At 51.0% G+C, this 20,230-nt stretch overlaps 1 protein-coding gene across 1 annotated transcript; it reads left to right on the top strand.

Annotated features, from left to right (window-relative positions):
* Positions 1–7,840: 7,840 nt before the first annotated feature.
* On the top strand, positions 7,841–18,805 carry CTRC (chymotrypsin C). Its single transcript, XM_004024717.5, has 8 exons — positions 7,841–7,902; positions 9,706–9,797; positions 9,899–9,996; positions 11,851–11,976; positions 12,822–12,958; positions 14,016–14,161; positions 15,007–15,159; positions 16,133–18,805. Exons 1-8 carry the CDS (start codon positions 7,863–7,865, stop codon positions 16,145–16,147), a joined length of 807 nt encoding a protein of 268 aa, XP_004024766.4. The 5' UTR covers positions 7,841–7,862; the 3' UTR covers positions 16,148–18,805.
* Positions 18,806–20,230: the final 1,425 nt, after the last annotated feature.

The following is a 20,230-nucleotide window of genomic DNA, read 5'->3' as shown; positions in this document are numbered from 1 at the left end:
CCACCGCACTCCAGCCTAGGTGACAAAGAGAGATTCTGCCTCAAAAAACAAAACAAAACAAACAAACAAAAAAAAAAACAGGCCTGGAAAGTCTCCCAGAGACACACAGGCGAGCGGGGCGGCAAGAGGCAGGGCCCAGGCTGTCGAGGTCATGGCTCGCAAACCTGCCAGGTGAGCAGAGAGGAGGGGCTGCCTCTCCACAAAGCCACACAGTGGCCGGCAGTGGCATTAAGGCCCTGGGAGTTATGGCTTTTGCACCCCAGAGACCCCCAAGCACCCCTGCCATGGAGACACCCAAAGTCTTTCACAGGCTGGAAAACCCCAGGGGTGATGGGGCGGACACCAGCGGCTGTCTGTGTGTGGCTTTAGACAGATCAGGCCCCCAATGGGTCTCAGTCTCCCCATCTATTCCATGCGAGGGTGGGCGAGGGTCTGGGGTCTTCCCAGGCAGGGTGTGGGAGCTGGAGTTTGGATTAGGCAGAGCATCGCTGCCCCCAGGTGGCCAGGGATGGTACTACAGCAAGCGGGATGCCTGGGGAAGGCACTGTCCTCCCCACATGCTACCCAGGGCCTGAGACGCCACTGTACGCCACCACCAACTTGAGACTTTCAGTTCCACACTGCCTTTCAAAACCCCTTCCCCAAGAGAGGAACATCCACATCCCTGACATCCTGCTGGAAAGGGCCTCGGGAAGAAGGGACGGGGACGCTGAAAGAGTGCATGGTGGCTCACACCTGTAATCCCAGCACGTTGGGAGGCCGAGGTAGAAGGATCACTTGAAGCCAGGAATTCAAGACCAGTCTGGGCAACATAGTGAGACCTGATCTCTACAAAATATAATAACAAATCATACTGAAAAGGAAGCTCCTGATGGTGATGGCAGTGGGCCTCGAGTCCTTGGACCGTGAGAGACCAGGGCCAGCTGTGTCATGCCAGGGCCCTCCACCAAGGGTCTCAGCCTGTCGGGAGCCCCCAGCCTGGGTCTGCACAAGACCCCCACTCCCAGCCCTGGCAGAGAAAGCAGGTTGAGGAGGGAAGGGACCTGGAGTGATCCTAGGACCAAGAGAGAGGACTCCTTAAAACCCTCCCAGGGCTGGACACAGTGTCTCATGCCTATAATTCCAGCAATTTGGGAGGCCGAGGCAGGAGGATCACTTGAGTCCAGTAGTTCAAGACTAGCCTGGGCAACATAGCGAGACCTCGTCTCTAGAAAAAAATTTAAAACTAGCTGGGCAGTTACTCAGGAAGCTCAGGAGGAGGATCACTTAAGCCCAGAAGTTCAAGGCTGCAGTGAGCTATGATTGTGCCACTGCACTCCAGCCTGAGTGACAGAGCAAGACCCTGTCGCTTAAAAGAAACAAAACAAACAAACAAACAAAAACAACTCCCAGGTTCCCTCCTCTCATTAAGCCTCCCTGCACTGAGTCCCAGCTCCAAATCCCCATGGAACCCCCAGCCCCTCTCTCTGAACTGTTAACCCCTCGCTGAACGCCAACCCCTCATTGGGCCCCACAACCCTCTCTAACCCCCAGTGCTTCCATCTGGTTTGGAGGCGAAGCCCTGCCAGCCCCTCAGCTGGCCCCTTAGTGGGCCTCACCCAAGACATAACAGCTGCCGCCCGAGAGTCCTGTCCCAGCGGCCAGAAAATCCCAGCCCTGTCAGTGACACCTGCCTCTTTTCTCAAGCTCTTATCCCGCCCCACCCCCACCTTGGCATTGCTCCTCCTGAGGCCCCAGAGCACCACCTGACCACCACCCCTTTCCACGTGCCTCTGCCAAGTCGCCCCTGGTTATTTTTCCAGCACAGTCTGGCCCCAAGTGGCTCAAGGACTTTGAGGTCCTGGGTCCTGGGAGACCCACTCCACCTCCTGAAGAATCCCAGGGTTCAGCAGTGGGGCAGGGGTGGATTCTGGCATTCTGTCACCCTCGAGGCCTCAGATTCATTTGGACACGGACTCTGTACAGAAGGAATCCTTTCCCTGCCTGCCCCCATCAGGCTCCCACCAGAACCAGTCTCTTCTCATGCAGAACTCCACGCCCTTGGCCCATCTCTCCAAGGGAGACTATCTCCAAGGAACACTCCCCATGTCCAGCAGGGAGCTCCCCATGGCTGAACGGGTCTTATTATCGCTATACCCAATCCTATCATGGGGCCTGCACACAGTAGTTGCTCCGTGAATGTGGGAGGAATGAATGAGTGAATGAATGAGTGAGTGAATGAATGTTTTCTGTGTATGTTATGTTTCTGTGTATGACATATGGTATGTCAGTGACTCACAGCCTGGGCAAACAAAACAGTCACTTCTTTAAATATGCAAGTTAGGTCAGGAGTGGTGGCTCATGCCTATAATCTCAGCACTTTGGGAGGCCGAGGTGGACGGATCACTTGAGGTCAGGAGTTCGAGACCAGCCTGGCCAACATGGTGAAACCCTGTCTCTACTAAAAATACAAAAATTAGCCGGGCATGGTGGCTCGTGCCTGTACCCCCAGCTACTCAGGAGGCTGAGGCACAAGAATCACTTAAACTCAGGAAGCAGAGATTGCAGTGAGCCGAGACTGTGCCATTGTACTCCAGCCTGGATGACAGAGTAAGAGTCTGCCTCAATGAATAAATAAATATGTAAGTTAATCCAACTTCAAGCCCTGACCCCTCCCATCGCAGGAAATCCACCCTCCCAGGGCTTCCATCAGCCGATATCCATAGGCCCCCTCTGGGGTACTTCTTCAGTCTCGGTGATCAAGGCCAGAAAATCAGGTCAGCCAACCCAGAGTCACCACCATAACTTAGGCAGTTTGAGCCACTGGGATCATGGTGTCGCCTGACTGGCTGCTCCCTGCACCAGGCCTGGAGTCAGGAGGGGCTGGTGCCAGCCATGCACGTGCCCAGAGGCAGCTCCTACGCCTGTCCACCTTTTCCAGCAAGAACAAGTTTCTCCTGGCTGCCCTGGGACACAGCTAAAGGCACCTCCAGGGCCTGGAGAGGGTGCTCAGGGGGAGCCATAGACCATTCCCCAAACTCTCTCTCTCTCAGCCCTTGGGTCATCTAGAACCTCACGGAAGGAGGGGCCACAGGGCCTGGAGCCCATGACACCTTTAGAGGCCCACAAAATGTTCTGATTTTTTTAAAATCAGTAAGAAAAAAATGAAAAGGATCCAAACTGGATTATATTCAGTGTTATCACCATACAATAAAACATAATTTTTATTATTTTTTTTAAGGAAACATAATTTTTCATTTTTTTATGTTTTATTTTTTGGAGATGGGGTCTCTCTATGTCACCCAGGCTAGAATGCAGTAGCATGATCATAGCTTACTGCAGCCTCAAATTCCTGGCCTCAAGCAGTCCTCCCACCTCAGCCTCTAGAGTATCTGGGAGTACAGGCATGTGCCACCACACCCAGGTAATTTTTTAAATTCTTCTAGAGTCAGGGGTCTCGCCATGTTGCCCAGGCTGGTCTTGAACTCTTGGCCTCAAGGGATCCTCTCACCTCAGCCTCCTGAGTAGCTGGGATTACAGGCACGAGCCACCATGCCCAGCCAGTTTTTAATATTTTTTTAATGGAGAAAGGGGCCCATGAAGGCAAAAGTACTCAGTGACCAAGTCCAGTCTCAAGCTTTCTCATAAGAACCAGATAACAACAATAATAATAGTAATAGCAAACATTTAGACCGTCCTTACCATATGCCAGGCACTTCTTCCAACAGCCCTAGGAGGGAGGTACCATTTTCTTTCTTTTTCTTTTTATTTTTTTGAGACAGAGTCTTGCTCAGTCACCCAGGCTGGAGTGCAATGGCATGACCTCGGCTCACTGCAACCTCCGCCTCCCGGGTTCAGGCAATTCTCTTGCCTCAGCCTCCCGAGTAGCTGGGATTATAGGCACCCACCATCATGCCCGGCTAATTTTTGTATTTTTGTACAGACAGGGTTTCACCATGTTGGCCAGGCTGGTCTTGAACTCCCGACCTCAGGTGATCTGCCCGCCTCAGCCTCCCAAAGTGCTGGGATTACAGGCATGAGCCACCGTGCCTGGCCAAAGGTACCGTTTTCACTCTCACTTTATAAACGAGGAAGCACAGAGAGGTTGCGTCACAAGCATAAGGCCATAGAGCTATGAAGCAATAGTGGTGGGTTTAGTTCAATCCTAAGCAAAGCACTCAACATCCTGTCTTCAGCATCTGAAGCAGATTAAGGGCGACCTCGGTTTTCTCCAGGGACAATTGTTTGGTGCTGCCTTACATAAAAGGTCCCTCCCTGTAGATGTCTCAAAACAAGCAAGTTTCCCTATAGCTGAACAGCCAGCAACCTCCCTCCAAAGAGGTCAGTTTCTCTGCGAACCTTCAAAAAGCTGACAATAACTCTCGTCACCTGGGACCTCATCATCAATCCATTTGGCTATTTCTATGTTTGTGTACATGTTTGAATGCGTGGCCCATGGCTCTGCTTGGCTCTACACATAACCGAATGCTTTATATGTATTATATCATTGGTGTGTGCATATTTGTGGACGTGGAGGAGCGTGTGTGTGCATATGTGCGTGTGCATGTGTATGCATATGTGTGCGTGTGTGTGCATGTGTTTGTGTGTGTGCGTGTGTGTATGTGTGTGCATGTGTGTGCGTATGTGTGTGCATGTGTTAGTGTGCGTGTGTGCGTGCATGTGTTAGTGTGCGTGTGTGCATGTGTGTGTGCATGTGTGTGCGTGTGTGTATGTGTGTGCATGTGTGTGTGCATGTGTGTGCCTGTGTGTGCATGTCTGTGCATGTGTGTGTGCATGTGTTTGTGTGCATGTGTGCATGTGTGTGCATGTGTGTGCATGTGTGCATGTCTATGCATGTGTGTGCGCGTGTGTGCATGTGTTTGTGTGCATGTGTGCATGTGTGTGCGTGTGTGCGTGTGTGTGCGTGTGTGCGTGTGTGTGTGCGTGTGTGTGCGTGTGTGTATGTGCGTGTGTGCGTCACCTGTCCACGTATACTTGTGAATCCATGGGCATGTATACACAGCTGAGATGCGTGCTAAGAAGTTGATGTATCTCTGAGTATAAATTGATGAGCTCCTACAAGGAGACGCCCAGTTAATTCATTTTCCCAAGTTGATCAAGGGACATGAGAGAAAATGAGGTTCGAAGAGGTTGCTCAGGGTCTGGGTCATCCATTCTGTCACTGAGATGGAAACCAGGTGTCCTGTCTCCCCGCTTCAGACCCTGCTAATTTCCAAGACCTATCACCTAGCTCAAGCCATATCTCTTCTTATGTTCCCAGTTTCCAGGCTAGAATGACCCTTTGCAAGGCTTGGCAACCAAAAGCCCTGGGTCTGAAGCAGACTGGCCAGTAGCCACTGATAAACCTGTATCATGCATGATCAGCCTCCAAAATGAAACAGAAAATTCCCCACAGGCTGAAGTCCCCAGACACCCCAGGACTGAGGCCTTGATGTCACCACAGCTGAACAGAGCCCCCAGTGCACATTCCCACTTTTATCTTTCTTAAAAAATTAAACCTATTGATTTTTATACTACCAAGGTAACTATGTTTGTTTTAAAAAAGAATTTAAGCTGCATAAAAATGTGTAGTTAGAGGCCAGGCATGGTGGCTTACACCTGTAATCCTAGCACTTTGGGAGGCCTATGTGAGTGGATCACTTGAGGTCAGGAGTTCGAGACCAGCCTGGCCAATGTGGTGAAACCCCGTCTCTACAAAAGGAACAAAAATTAGCCAGTGGCACTGGTCCCAGCTACTCAGGAGACTAAGGTAGGAGAATTGCTTGAACCTAGGAGGCAGAGGTTGCAGTGAGCCAAGATTGCACCACTGCACTCCAGCCTGGGCGACAGAGTGAGACTCCAACTCCATCTCAAAAAAAAAGATAAATAAATAAATAAATAAACCAGCCTGGCCAACATGGTGAAATCTGGTCTCCACTAAAAATACAAAAATTAGCCAGGCATGGTGGTGGGCATCTGTAATCCCAGCTACTCAGGAGGCTGAGGAAGCAGAATTGCTTGAACCCAGGGGTGGAGGTTGCAGTGAGCTGAGATCGCACCACTGCACTCCAGCCTGGGCCACAGAGCAAGACTCTCAAAAAAAAAAGTGTAAGTTAGAATCCTCCTTCACCCCCAGATCACCGCTATGAATGGCGGGGTGCATAGTGCTCTGAACTTTTCTATCAGGAAGGAATTCCTAAGGTGGCCAGTAGGCCCAGCTCAGAAAATGACCTTCAAGGGGAGCTCGGTATGAGTAGAGGGGAAAAGGAAGACAGAATCTAACCAACCAGGCTGAGGCCAGGCCTTGGGGCGAATGGATCAAACCACATGTTCCAAGGGATGGCCAACCCCGAATGCCGGAGGCTCTGGTAGAACTTCTGTTACTCAGTGCTTTGGGCCCTCAGATCTGCCACTGACCTTGACATTCAAGTTACAGAATTGTAGAACTGAAAGGAGCCTGAAAGTCCATCTGGTCCTTTTGCCCATTTTAGAGATGGGGAAACTGAGGACCTACAACTAAGTTGACTCCAGGAAGGAATCTGGCCAACTAAGCACCTTCCAGAGCCTGCTGCATCTCTGCCTCCAACCACAGCCCTGGAGGCAGGTGCAGGAGTGCATCAAGCCCAGGCAATTAGAAAGATGAGACAGAGAGAGAGCCAGGAAGCGATCTAATAGCACTAGAAAGGCAGAGAAGGAGCAGCGTGTCTCCACAGCTTGAAGCCCCAGGCTGGTGTTAGAAGCTTTGGCTTCAAAGTCTGGCTCTGCTGCTGCCCAGCCGTGTGACCCTAGATGGTCACTTACCCGCTGAGTCTCAGCTTCCTTACTTTTATTTTATTTTTTTAGAGACTACGGTCTTGTTCTGTCACCCGCACTGGAATGCAGTGTGGCACGATCACGGCTCACTGCAGCCTCGAACTCCTGGGCTCAAGCGATCCTCCTACCTTGGCCTCAGGAGTAGCTGGGACTACACGCATGCGCCACTGCGCCTGGTCCTTTCTCATCTCATCTCAGAGCAGATAATAGCATCTATTTCATGTTGTTGGAAGAATTAAGTGAGATAATGCAAGAAGAATTGAGCGCAATGCCTGACACACAGTAGGTGCCCAATAAATAACTAAAAAGAATAAGGTAACGGCCTGTAATCACACCTGTAATCCTAGCACTTTGGGAGGCTGAGGTAGGCAGTTTGCCTAAGCTCAGGAGTTCAAGACCACCCTAGGCAACATGGTGAAACCCTGTCTCTACTAAAATACAAAAAAAAAAAAATTGGTGGCACACATCGGTAGTCCCAGCTACTTGGGAGGCTGAGACAGGAGAATCGCTTGAACTCGGGAGGCGGAGGTTGTAGTGAGCTGAGACTCCAGCCTGGGTGACAGAGCAAGATCCTGTCTGAAAAAAAAATAAATAAAATACAAAAGATTAGCCTGGTATGGTGGCAGGTGCCTGTAGTCCCAGCTACATAGGAGGCTAAGGCACAAGAATCGTTTGAGCCCGGGAGGTGGAGGTTGCGGTGAGCTGAGACTGTGCCACTGCACTTCAGCCTGGGCAACAGAGCAAGACTCCATCTCCAAATAAATAAATAAATAGTATAAGGTAGGGAGAGAGAATGAACACACACATCAAACAGTGTGGGGTGGGGGATGCCAAAAAGCACTGCAACTCAGAATTTTCTGTTTCAGGATATTTGGAAAATCCACACTTCTAAGAAATCCCTGTCTCCTGCCCAAATTAAACAGTAACCACCCAAGGTCAGGGAAAGGGCCTTATCAGAGCAGGTTTCTCTCCAAGGGGCGGTTTGGCCTTGACCAGGTGCACTCACCTGCTCCTGCCTATAAGTGTGCCCCAGCCCATCCCAACGGTCAGCCAGTCCTGAGCACCTAACCATGTTGGGCATCACTGTCCTCGCTGCGCTCTTGGCCTGTGGTAAGTGGTGGGGTGGGGCTGCAGCTAGCAGGCTGTGAGCTCGGGCTGGCCTCCAGGGCAAGGACGGGATGGGGAGTGGGGGGCCTCTGCTCTCCAGGTAAGACACTTTGGGGTCCCCTGTGGGTTCAGATGCTACCAACCAGCTGTGTGTCAGACAAGCCACAGCCTGCCTGCCCACTCTGTTTCCACATCTGCAAAACAGGGAAGATGATCTGACGTGTCCCCAGTTAGAAATGAGGTGTGGAAAGCACCACGCAAGGGGGAGGGACACGAGATGCCTCATCCTGCATTCACCCCAGGGACCATCGGGGTCTGCCTTTCCCAGCATTCTCTCTCCCTTGAGGATTCTCCATTCCATCATTTTGGTGGTGTTTTCCCAGATTAGGAGCCCAGGGACTTAGCTTAAATGCCAGTTCTCTGCAGGACCTGGAAAAGTCATTTCACCTCTCTAAATCTCACTAACTTTTTTGGCAAAGGAGAGCACTTAATGAAGAGTCCTTCCAGCTAACAACAACAACAACAGTAATAATAGCAGCTCCTATTTCCTGTGTGTTTACTATGTGCCAGACGCTATGCTAGGCCCCTTACATGTAGGAGCCAATTTAATCCTCAAAACAACCTTAAGAGGTAGGATCTATTGCCAGGCATGGTGGCTTATGCCTGTAATCCCAGCACTTTGGGAGGCCGAGGTGGGTGGATCACTTGAGATCAGGAGTTCGAGACCAGCCTGGCCAACACGATGAAACCCCATTTCTACTAAAAGTACAAAAATTAGCCAGACGTGGTGGCGGGCACCTATAATCCCAGCTACTCAGGAGGCTGAGGCAGGAGAATCACTTGAACCCGGGAGGAGGAGGTTGCAGTGAACCGAGATCGCGCCATCAAACTCCAGCCTGGGCAACAAGAGTGAAACTCTGTCTCAAAAAAAAAGAAAGAAAGAAAGAAAGAAAGAAAAAGAGGTAGGGTCTATTAATAGCCCCATTTTACAGATGAGGACATCGAGGTTCAGTGCGACTTAATATCTTGCCTGACATCACATGGCAGGTTAGTGGAAGAGGCAGAATTTGAGTGCACGTCTGTCTCGCGGAACAGCACGTGTTCTTGACCGCTCCACGCAGCTTCCCAGCTATAACAGTGGATTTAATGCTCTCTCTCACACACACACACCATGATGCAGGGGCCTAAAAACAGACAGAAGAACACAGGTGTACCAGGCACTCGCACACAGGCCAGCCAGGTTTTTTTTGTTTTGTTTTGTTTTTTGAGATGGAGTTTTGCTCTTATCACCCAGGATGGAGTGCAATGGCACGATCTCGGCTCACTGCAACCTCCGTCTCCCAGGCTCAAGCGATTCTCCTGCCTCAGCCTCCTGAGTGGCTGGGATTACAGGCATGCATCACCACGCCTAGCTAATTTCTGTATTTTTAGTAGAGACAGGGTTTCGCCATGTTGGCCAGGCTGGTCTCAAACCCCTGATCTCAAGCGATCCACCCGCCTTGGCCACCCAAAGTGCTGGGATTACAGGTGTGAGCCACCGTGCCCGGCCAAACGCTTTCTTTTTTATGTGTTGTCTAATTCAGTTCTTAGGACAAACTCACCGCATTAGTGTGATTCTTCACATTTCACAGAAAGGGAAAACAAGGCCTAGAGACCTGGGTGGCTTACCCCCGTGACACAGTAAAATATCAACCCGTGTCTGCCCAGCCCCAAATCTGTGCTTCTTCCACCTGCCCACCCTGCCACCCCTTTCCCCGTGGGCTACCAGCCCTACTCACCAGTTCTTCTGGCCTCCTGTCTCCCCAGCCTCCACCTGTGGGGTGCCCAGCTTCCCGCCCAACCTATCCGCCCGCGTGGTGGGAGGAGAGGATGCCCGGCCCCACAGCTGGCCCTGGCAGGTAAGCCTGTGTAGGGCTGGGAGGTAGAGATAGAGAGGGTGGCGGGGTGAGGGTCCCAGGGACCTGCAGCCTGACACACAGCCCTCCCCACCCTCCTGCAGATCTCCCTCCAGTACCTCAAGAACGACACGTGGAGGCATACGTGCGGCGGGACTTTGATTGCTAGCAACTTCGTCCTCACCGCCGCCCACTGCATCAGGTGTGCGGGGATGATACCCTGAGACCTGGCCATCGTCCGGGGGCGGGAGCCTGATACTCTGCTTTTTCTGAGCAGCTTCTCCGCACTCCAGGCACTGGGCTACATAATCTACTCACACCCAGTAACTCAGTTGTGCATTTAGTCAGTCAAGTATTCATTGTGCATCTATTATGTGCCAGGAACCAGCAGTGAAGACAAAGTCTGTGCTCTCAGGAAGCTTATATTTTTGTGGAAGACAGAGCGGCAGACAATTAAACAAATATATAGCATCTCAGGTGATTTAAAATAATAATAATAATAAGGTATTGGCCAGGAGCAGTGGCTCACGCCTGTAATCATAGCACTCTGGGAGGCCGACGCAGGAGGATCACCTGAGGTCAGGAGTTCGAGACCAGCCTGGTCAACATAGTGAAACCCCGTCTCTACCGAAAATACAAAAATTAGCCAGGCATGGTGGCGGGCACCTGTAATCCCAGCTACTCGGGAGGCTGAGGTAGGAGAATCACTTGAACCCGGGAGGCAGAGGTTGCAATGAGCCGAGATGGCGCCACTGCACTCTAGCCTGGGCAACAGAGTGAGACTCTGTCTCAAAAAAATAAAAAATAAAAATAAGGTCAGAAGAGGACAAACAGAATGAGGGGTTCAGTTTTAAAAGGGATGGCCAGGGGAAGAGCTGAAAGGGGGATATTTGGCAAATATTTGGGACATTTCGGAGAGCTAAAAGGGGGTTATTTGGGCAAAGGCCTGAAGGAAGTGAGGGAGGAAATCATGGATCTAGGAGAAGGGTGTTCCAGGTGGAGGGAACAGCCATGCAAAGCCTTGGAGAAGAGACCTGTCAGTATGGTTGAGAAATAACGCGGAAGCCGGTGTGGCAGGGGCAGCGTGTGCTAGAGAGTGGGAGGTGAGCCAGAGAGGAAATAAGTGCAGGTCAGTGTCAGGACCTTGGCTTTGACCCTGAGTAAGATGGAGCTATTGGAAGGGTTTCTGAGCAAAGGAGAGTTGTGGGCTGACATATTTTTATATAATCCATAAAATATTTTTAATATATTTTATTAAAAATATATACTGCAACATATTTCATTTTATATATTTCATATACACTTTTTTTTTTTTTTGGTAGAGACAGAGTCTCATTTAGTGGCACCGTCATGGTTCACTGTAGCCTTGACCTCCTGAGCTCAAGCAATCCTCCCACCTTAGCCTCCCGAGTAGCTGGGTCTATAAGCACACACCACCACGCATTCCCAGCTAATTTTTCTTCTTGTTTTTTGTTTGTTTGTTTGTTTTTTAACTTAGAAGCCCAAACCTCACCATAAGTTTTCTATTTTTTGTAGAGATGGGGATTTGCCATGTGGCCCAGGCTGGTCTCAAACTCCTGGCCTCAAGCAATCCCCCCATCTCGGCTTCCCAACGTGCTGGGATTACAGGCGTGAGCCAACACACCTGGCCGGAGATATTGTTAAACCCACACTGCTGGGTTCAGAATAGACAGGAGTAGGCCAGCGTACAAGTGAGAGATAGTTAGATGGATGCCGCAACTGTGCAGGCGAGAGCGGTGGAAGCTTGGATGAGTTTATTCTCACAGCCGCCCTGGGAGTAAGTTCCAGCATTGCCTCCCCCTTACAGATGAGGGAACTGAGGCACGAGGCTACACAGCCAGGAGCAGCAAAGTCACAACATGAACCCAAGTCCCTTGACCCCAAGTCCCAGGCCCTTCCCCTCACCCTGGGAAAGGACAATGGGGACACTCTCTTCCCCCAAAATGAGTCCCACTAAAGCCCCGAGCTCCCTCTCTATCCCACTGGCTGGCAGGACCAGGGGGCCACCCTGACCTGGTCCCCTTCCTCTGCCCAGCAATACCCAGACCTACCGTGTGGCCGTGGGAAAGAACAACCTGGAGGTGGAAGACGAAGAAGGATCCCTGTTTGTGGGTGTGGACACCATCCACGTCCACAAGAGATGGAACACCCTCCTGTTGCAGTGAGTGACAGACTGCCCATCCCACAGCCACTGGGGGCAGTGTGGAAGGAGGGGTCCCCAAGACGGAGCCGCAGAGCCTGTCGCACCCCATACCTGACACCCCATCCTCACCCTGGAAAGCCATCAAATGACTGTCTTACACAAAATGGCAAAATGCTAAGTGGAGACAAATACCCACTCATATCCCCCTCATTGGCCAAGACTCCCAGGAAAGTCCACAAGGAAGGCCCCCCACAGTGTCTCTCCAGAGGCTGGGCCAGCGCTCACCTTTATTGAGTTCCTACTGTATGCCCACATTGTAATAGACACTTTATATGCCATCTGTTATGTAATCCTCACAACAGCCCTGGACAAAGAACCAAGGCTCAGAGAGGTTAAGAACTGTGTCCCAGGCCACACAGCCCACTTCGTGGCAGAACTAGGAATCAAACCAGGTCTGACTGGGCCGGCCAGCTTTTATTCTTGTAACATGAAAATATTAAAACTGGCATCTGCAAGTGCCGTCTTTTGGCATTAGAGTTCTCAACTTGCTATAGCCTCTGTTTCAATGGACGCACACCAGCAGTGGTTTCGAACACTTCCACCCTCGCCTCCCTCTGTTAACCCTTTCCCGAGGTGATGACATGTGAGAAGAAGCTATGTCAACAGTGCAGGTGATCATGTTAGATGGTGAATCGTTTGTCCTGATATCCCCAAAGGCGAAGAAGAAGCTGGCAGTCAGGATGTTTGTGAAGGACCCCGGAGCACCCTGGGCCTGACTCCCAACTCACAGCCCGAGCCCCTCAGCCTGGGCTTGTGGGGCCAGGGCCCTCCTGCCCACTCACCCTCTCCACTTTGGATTCCAGCAATGACATTGCCCTCATCAAGCTTGCAGAGCATGTGGAGCTGAGTGACACCATCCAGGTGGCCTGCCTGCCAGAGAAGGACTCCCTGCTCCCCAAGGACTACCCCTGCTATGTCACTGGCTGGGGCCGCCTCTGGAGTGAGTATCGTCCCTGGCAAATCCCGAGAGCCTTCCTGAAGGAAGCAGCATGCCACCCACATTTGCCCACCACTCTGCCTTTTTGCCTTCACATTTTCACGTCTTCATAAACTTTGTAACAATAACAGCTAATATTTACTAAGCACATACCATGTGACAGACACTCTAGCAAGGGTCTCTGAGAGATGTGGTAACGTTTAGACGAATTAGAATTTGTCAAGTGCTCAGAACAGCACTTGGCACATAGTAAGTGTCGCACAAATAAACTAAAATAAACCATTAGGGGTAGGGGATGACATCTGTGGTATACCGTATGCCCAAATAGGTCCCAGCTGAATTAAAAGTTAAATGCAAATCATGAAACTATGGGAGACTTAGAAGAAAATGCAGATCACTATTTAGAAAATCCTGGGGGAGAAGTCAGGTGTGGCGGCTCACACCTGTAATCCCGACATTTCAGGAAGCTGAGGAGGAAAGATCACTTGAGGCCAGGAGTTCAAGACCAGCCTGGGCAACATAGTGAGACCCTGCCTCTACAAAAAAAATTTTTTTAAATAGCAGTGTATGGTGGTGTGTACCTGTAGTCCCAAACTACTCAGGAGGCTGAGGCGAGAGGATCATTTGAGCTCAGGGGTTTGAGGCTGCAGTGAGCTATGATCTTGCCACTGCTGTCCAGCCTGAGCAACAGAGTGAGACCTTGTATGTATCAAAAAAAAAAAAAAGGAAAGAGAAATAGAAAATCTTGGGGGTGAGAAAGGCTTTTTAATGGGTGACAGCAAAGACAGAGACCCACAGGAAATTATTGACAATTAAATCCCCAGAATCCAACTTAAAGACAACTCAACTCAACGCTGTAGCTTCCTTCTGCCGGCAGCCTGCTCCCGACCCTCTGGGACCTTGGCTTGCCTCTTGATGAAGGGCAGGTGTGTGGTCCGCACAGTGTCTCAGCCGGCGCTCCCCTGGGTCCTGTCCCAGGCATCTGCTCCCTGAAGGCCTGGGGAGGGGCTGGACTGGGCTTCCCAGCTGCCTCCCTGGTCACTGCTCACTCTCTCCCCAGCCAATGGCCCCATTGCTGATGAGCTGCAGCAGGGCCTGCAGCCTGTGGTGGATCACGCCACGTGCTCCAGGATTGACTGGTGGGGCTTCAGGGTGAAGAAAACCATGGTGTGCGCTGGGGGCGATGGCGTCATCTCAGCCTGCAATGTGAGTGGCTAGGTTCTGCACCTTGTCCCTACTCCAAGTGGCCAAGTGGACATGGGCAAAGGGGGGTGCGATGGACCAAACCCTTCTCCTGGGAGGAGACTGAGCGAGCCCTGGCTGGGCCCAGCAGGCTCAGGGTAAGCCCATCACCCCCCATCACTGTGGTGAGAGCATTAGCATTGAGCATGAGTATCTGAGTTCAAGCCCCAGTCCCACCATTTATGAGCTACGTAACCTTGGGAAGGCCGTTGAACCTCTGACCTCAGTTTTTCCATCTGTAAAATGGAGTTACAGTAACCACTTCACAGGGTTAGGACTAAATGAGTTTAAAGGACAGAGAAGAGGCTTCACTGAAGTCTCCACACATGTTCCTCCATGCCATTTGCTCCACCAGTCCAGGGAGACCAGAACCATAAAACATCTAAGACAATCAGGGAATGTCCTGTTTTCAAACACACAACCCTCTCCCCATTCTCACCCTCCTTCCTCACCTTCCCAGGCCTCTAGCACAGCTGCCAGCATCCTCACTGCTCTGAGTAGCTCACAGAGTCTTAGATAAGGAGACCTGAACAGCTAGGGAAACTGAGGCACGGAGAGGATTAACATCATCCCAAGATCACACAGCAAACCAAGAGCTAGTCTGACACCCCAGGGCCTCCCAGAATAAGGCCAAGGCAGCCCCAAACCACACTTCCTCTGCCTCTCTCACCATGGGCAGTCTGAGGCCAAAACTGTCCACTAACTAAGGCTGAGAAGCCAACCCACATCCCCCACCCCAACCCAGTCCTGCTTCCCAAGCCTTCCTCTGGGGGGGGCCTGGTGGCTTATGCCCTCCTGGTCTGGTGTAGGGGGACTCCGGTGGCCCACTGAACTGCCAGTTGGAGAACGGTTCCTGGGAGGTGTTTGGCATCGTCAGCTTTGGCTCCCGGCAGGGCTGCAACACCCACAAGAAGCCGGTAGTCTACACCCGGGTGTCCGCCTACATCGACTGGATCAACGAGGTGGGTGCTGCCTCCACAGCTGTCCCTGCACCTGTCAGCCCCTCCCCCTCACTCACCCATCCCCTCACTCATTCATGCGTTTATTCTTTCATTCATTTATTCACTCATTCATGCATTTATTCACTCATTCATGCATTTATTCATTCATTTAGTCACTTATTCATTCATTTATTCACTTATTCATTCACTCATTCATGTATTTATTCATTTATTCATTCATTCATGCATTTATTCACTTATTCATTCACTCATTCATGTATTTATCCATTCATTCATTCATGCATTTATTTACTCATTCATCCATTTATTCATTCATTCATTCACTCATTCATGTATTTATTCATTTATTCATTCATTCATGCATTTATTCACTTATTCATTCACTCATTCATGTATTTATTCATTCACTCATTCATGCATTTATTTACTCATTCATCCATTTATTCACTCATTCATTTGCTCATTCAGTGATTCATTCATGCACTTCTTCACACATTCACTCTCTCATTCAAGTAATATTGGTTGAGTGCTTCCAGTAGCAGGCCTTGAGTTGGGTGCCAATAAGGAAACAGTCATCGACTCCTCCATCCATCCATTCACTGCCTTCATCAAGCACTTATGTCCCCATCCAGGCCCCACATGAGTCTCCCCCAGAAACTGACCCCCTGAGGGTATGGCCCAGCAGAGGAGAGGGATGGTGTGGATGGCCATTTATCATCTTGAGAGTAGGGGAACAGAGGGTCACCCTGGGCTGGGGGCTTCCCCATTGGGGACAGAGTGTGTTCCAAGACCCGTTTGCACAGTGGCCTGAAATGCTGAGGGCCTCAGACCCCTTGGACAGGGACAAGGCTGGCATGTGAAGGCCGGGGGCTGCTGGCCATGCCCCCATGGACCCACCCTCCAGGCAGAGCCCTGTGCCACCCCAGAAGGTGGCACAGCCCTGAGTCTCTTACACTGTTCTCTGCTCCTCCAGAAAATGCAGCTTTGATTTGTTGCTGGGAGCGGCGGCAGCGAGTCCCTGCAACAGCAATAAACTTCCTTCTCCTGGGGTCACCTGGATCCTTGATTTGCGCGGCTTCTGTTGCTTCCCTCCTCTCTGGTGCTGCCCCTTTCCACACTATGGAGCCAAAGAGAGACCCCACTCAGCCAGTTTCCCCCACCCTGCATTAGACAGGTGGGGAAATGGAGGCCAGGAGAGAGGGCCAAGGAAGGAGCCTCCTGGGGCATTAATGGGAGGCAGGGGACTGGGGTGGAGAGCCCGGGGAGTCCTGCGTGAAGCCGGAGGGGATGGGAGTGAAGGACGCATCAGACACCTTCCCCGCTCCATCTCACAAGCTGCGAACAGGTGAGACCCTGATGAAATCACTCGCTTCTCCGATCCTACCTCCACCGAGGGGCCTGGCAGGTCCTCACAGCCCCCCAGCAGCAGGTGGAAGACATGGTCTCCCCAAGAGCAGCGTCCCCCAGGCCAGAGAGACCAGGCCACAGGAGGATGGCCAAAGCTCAGGGACAACCATTCCTGGGGAAGGGGCTCCCTAGCAGGAACCCCCCACCCCCACCCCGCAGCACAGACCCCACGGCTGCTGTTGGCAGGGGCTCTCTACTTTGAGAAGTGTTTAGTGAGCCAGTGCCTGTGTCCAGTCCTGTGCTGGGCATGATGAGGGTACAGGAAGAGGAAGAGACCCCAGCATCATCCTCAGGAGACATACGTTTGAAGAAGGCAATCGTTTCCACACAGAATCACAGAGGTCAGAGCTGGATATGCTTTCATTGCATTAGACAGGTGGGGAAACTGAGGCCCAGAGAGAGGAAGGAGTTGGGATAGCTGGCAATGCCTGATCCAGGAGAAGAAAGTTCTCCTGAGGCTGACAAGAGGCCAAGAGCAGCCAGAGATGAGATGGACCCAGTGTCCAGGGAGGGACATGCCAGTGGGATCGGACCCTGATGACAGGGGCGGCCAGAGATGAGAGAGATCCAATGTCCAGGGAGGGACATGCCAGGGGGATCAGACCCTGATGATAGGGGCCTCTGGCCTGGCCTGCTCCTGGGAATGTCCTGTTCTGTGGGGGTGCCCCCAGCCCAGCCTCTGGACCCCTCGCTGGAGAGCCCTTGGCTGCAGCTACCTCAGACTGGCCCAAGAGTTGTCCCTTTTCTCCACCAGACTTTGTCCCCTGGGAGTGGGGACCATGGTGTGACTCCCACACCCCCATGATGCCAAGGCAAGTCTCAGGAAAGACTTGACTTACTCAACAAGCAGTGGGGGCTACAGGGAGCCCAGCACCACCCAGACCCGGGAATCCAGGATGGGGGGACCCCAGCTGTGCAGGAGACAGACCAGTAAATAGATCATTAAATTCCCTGGTATACATTTGAAAACAGAAATACAGACCAGAAGCATAGAAACAGGACACTTGAACCAGTGTCAGTTGGTGGGAGGAATCCAGGATGGCTTCCTGGAGGTGATGATGCCCAAGTTTGGCCTTAAAATTTGACTAGAAGGTACCCAAGTACAGAACGTAGTCCTTCTTAAGTTTGCTTAATCTAAACTTCATTCCCACCTATCTTCTTCTTTTTTTTTTTTTTTTTTTTTTTTGAGACGGAGTCTTGCTCTGATGCCCAGGCTGGAGTGCAGTGGCACGATCTCAGCTCACTGCAACCTCCACCTCCCAGGTTCAAGTGATTCTTCTGCCTCAGCCTCCTGAGTAGCTGGGATTACAGGCACGCACCACCATGCACAGGTAATTTTTTTTTTTTTTTTTTTTTTTGAGACAGAGTCTCGCACTCTCACCTGGGCTGTAGTGCAGTGGTGCCATCTCGGCTCACTGCAAGTTCCACCTCCCAGGTTCACACCATTCTCCCGCCTCAGCCTCCTGAGTAGCTGGGACTACAGGCGCCAGCCACCACGCCTGGCTAATTTTTTTTTTTTTTGTATTTTTAGTAGAGACGGGGTTTCACCGTGTTAGCCAGGATGGTCTCGATCTCCTGATCTCGTGATCCACCTGCCTCGGCCTCCCAAAGTGCTGGCATTACAGGCGTGAGCCACCGTGCCCGGCCCCAGCTAATTTTTTTGTATTTTTTTAGTAGAGATGGGGTTTCACCATGTCGTCCAGGCTGGTCTCAAACTCCTGACGTCAGGTGATCTGCCTGCCTTGGCCTCCCAAAGTACTGGGATCACAGGTGTGAGCCACCACACCCGGTCTCATTCCCAGCTCTCTTCTTTTGTGTATGTCTTTATATTGGGGGTTATAAATGCTAAATGCTTGCTGTCCTCAGATCCCTTGTAGTTAGGGAGCTAATTAAAATGTTAATTAATATTACAAAGTTATTTAAGCAATGTTAAATAATATCTAACATTTATTGGGCACTTAGTATGGGCCAAGCACTATCCTATAGGTTTTACATTATCTCAATCCCCAGAAACAATCCCATGAGGTAGGTTACTATTAACATCATGCCCATTTTACAGATGAGAAAACTGAGGCCAGACAGGGTTAGTGACTTCCCAATGTGTGAACTAGAAGGTGGTGGAGCCGGAATCCAGACTTTAGTGATCTGACTCCAGGGCCTGTGCTCTTGTCCACCATGCTCTGCTGCCCTGCAATGTAAAACATCCTTCGGAAAAAAAAAAATAAAAACTTCCCTGATGAGAAAGATCTGACATAGCTGGTGCTGCCCCTTCCCCTTCTTCCTGCCTTGAATATGGACGTGATGCCTGGAGCTGAGGCAGCCATCTTGTGGCCAAGATAATTACAGAGATGTCAGCTTAGACCTCATCAAGCTGTAGATCCCATGCCAGCCACCATTTTCCTCTGAATGTCTGGCTATGTGCAAAAAAATACATCTGCATTTGTTTTAGCCACTGAAGTAGATTTTCAGTTACTTGCTAATCAATTCACTAGGGAACAGAAGGGGTCACTTTCCAGCCAAGGGAACAGCATGAGCAAAGCTATAGCGACTGCTTGGAAGAAACTCCGGTGTTGCCAGAGCATAAAGTCAGGGGCAAGGGCAGAGTGACCAATTGTCCTGGTTTGCCTGGGCTGAGTTTTCCCAGACATGGGAGTTTCAATGCTAAAACTGGAAGAGTCCCAGGCAAACCAAGATGGTTGGTCACCCTGGCAAGATGGTTGTTGCTTGGAGGGGCAAGTGACAAGGCTGGAGAGGAAGCAAACGCCCTTATGGAAGGCCTTGTGCAGTGGTAGGGGCTGCTGGGACTTCCTGCTGAGGGCAGTGAGAGCTGTAGAGGGCTTTTAGATAGAGAAGTGGCCACTGTGGTCCGATGTGTACACTAAAGTGTCCATCAGACAGCTGTGGGGAGGGTGATTTGGAGCAGGCAAGAGTGGAGGCAGAGAGGCCAGTAAGGAGGCTGCTGCAGCAGTCTAGGCCAGAAATAATGCAGCCCGGATGGAGGTGGTAATGAAAAGGAGAAAAGAGAGGTTTCAGTAATTATTTAAGAGGTACAATTGTAGCGTTGAGCAGCAAGCCTCCAGCCCCACATCTACACAAACTTCCAGGAATCTGATTAATTATCAAAACGATTGTTTGTCAGGAGCCAGGCATGGTAGCACGCACCTGTAGTCCCAGCTACTTGGAAGGCTGAGGCAGAAGGATGCTTGAGCCCAGGAGTTCGAGACCAGCCTGGGCAACATAGCAAGACCCTGTCTCTACAAAGAATACAAAAATTAGCCAGGCGTGGTGGCATGTACTTGTCGTGGCAGCTACTTGGGAGGCTGAGGCAGGAGGATCACTTGAGCCCAGGAGGTCAAGGCTGCAGTGAGCCGTGATCGTGCCACTGCACCCCAGCCTGGTCAACAGAGTAAAACCCTGTCTCAGAAAACGAGAAAAAACAACAAAAATTACCATTTGTTAGCTAATACATGGTGAAACACAACCCACAGTTCGGTTTGTTCAACAAGACTATAAAATTTGGCCATGCGCAGTGGCTCATGCCTGTAATCCCAGCACTTTGGGAGGCCAAGGTGGGAGTGGATCACCTGAGGTCAAGAGTTCAAGACCAGCCTGGCCAACATGACAAAACCCTGTCTCTACTAAAAGTACAAAAAATTAGCCAGGC

Source organism: Gorilla gorilla, chromosome 1 (genome assembly GCF_029281585.2).
Source record: "Gorilla gorilla gorilla isolate KB3781 chromosome 1, NHGRI_mGorGor1-v2.1_pri, whole genome shotgun sequence".
NCBI classification, from domain to species: domain Eukaryota; kingdom Metazoa; phylum Chordata; class Mammalia; order Primates; family Hominidae; genus Gorilla; species Gorilla gorilla.
Note: the sequence above shows the minus strand (reverse complement) of the source record. Positions and strands in the feature narration are given on the sequence as shown.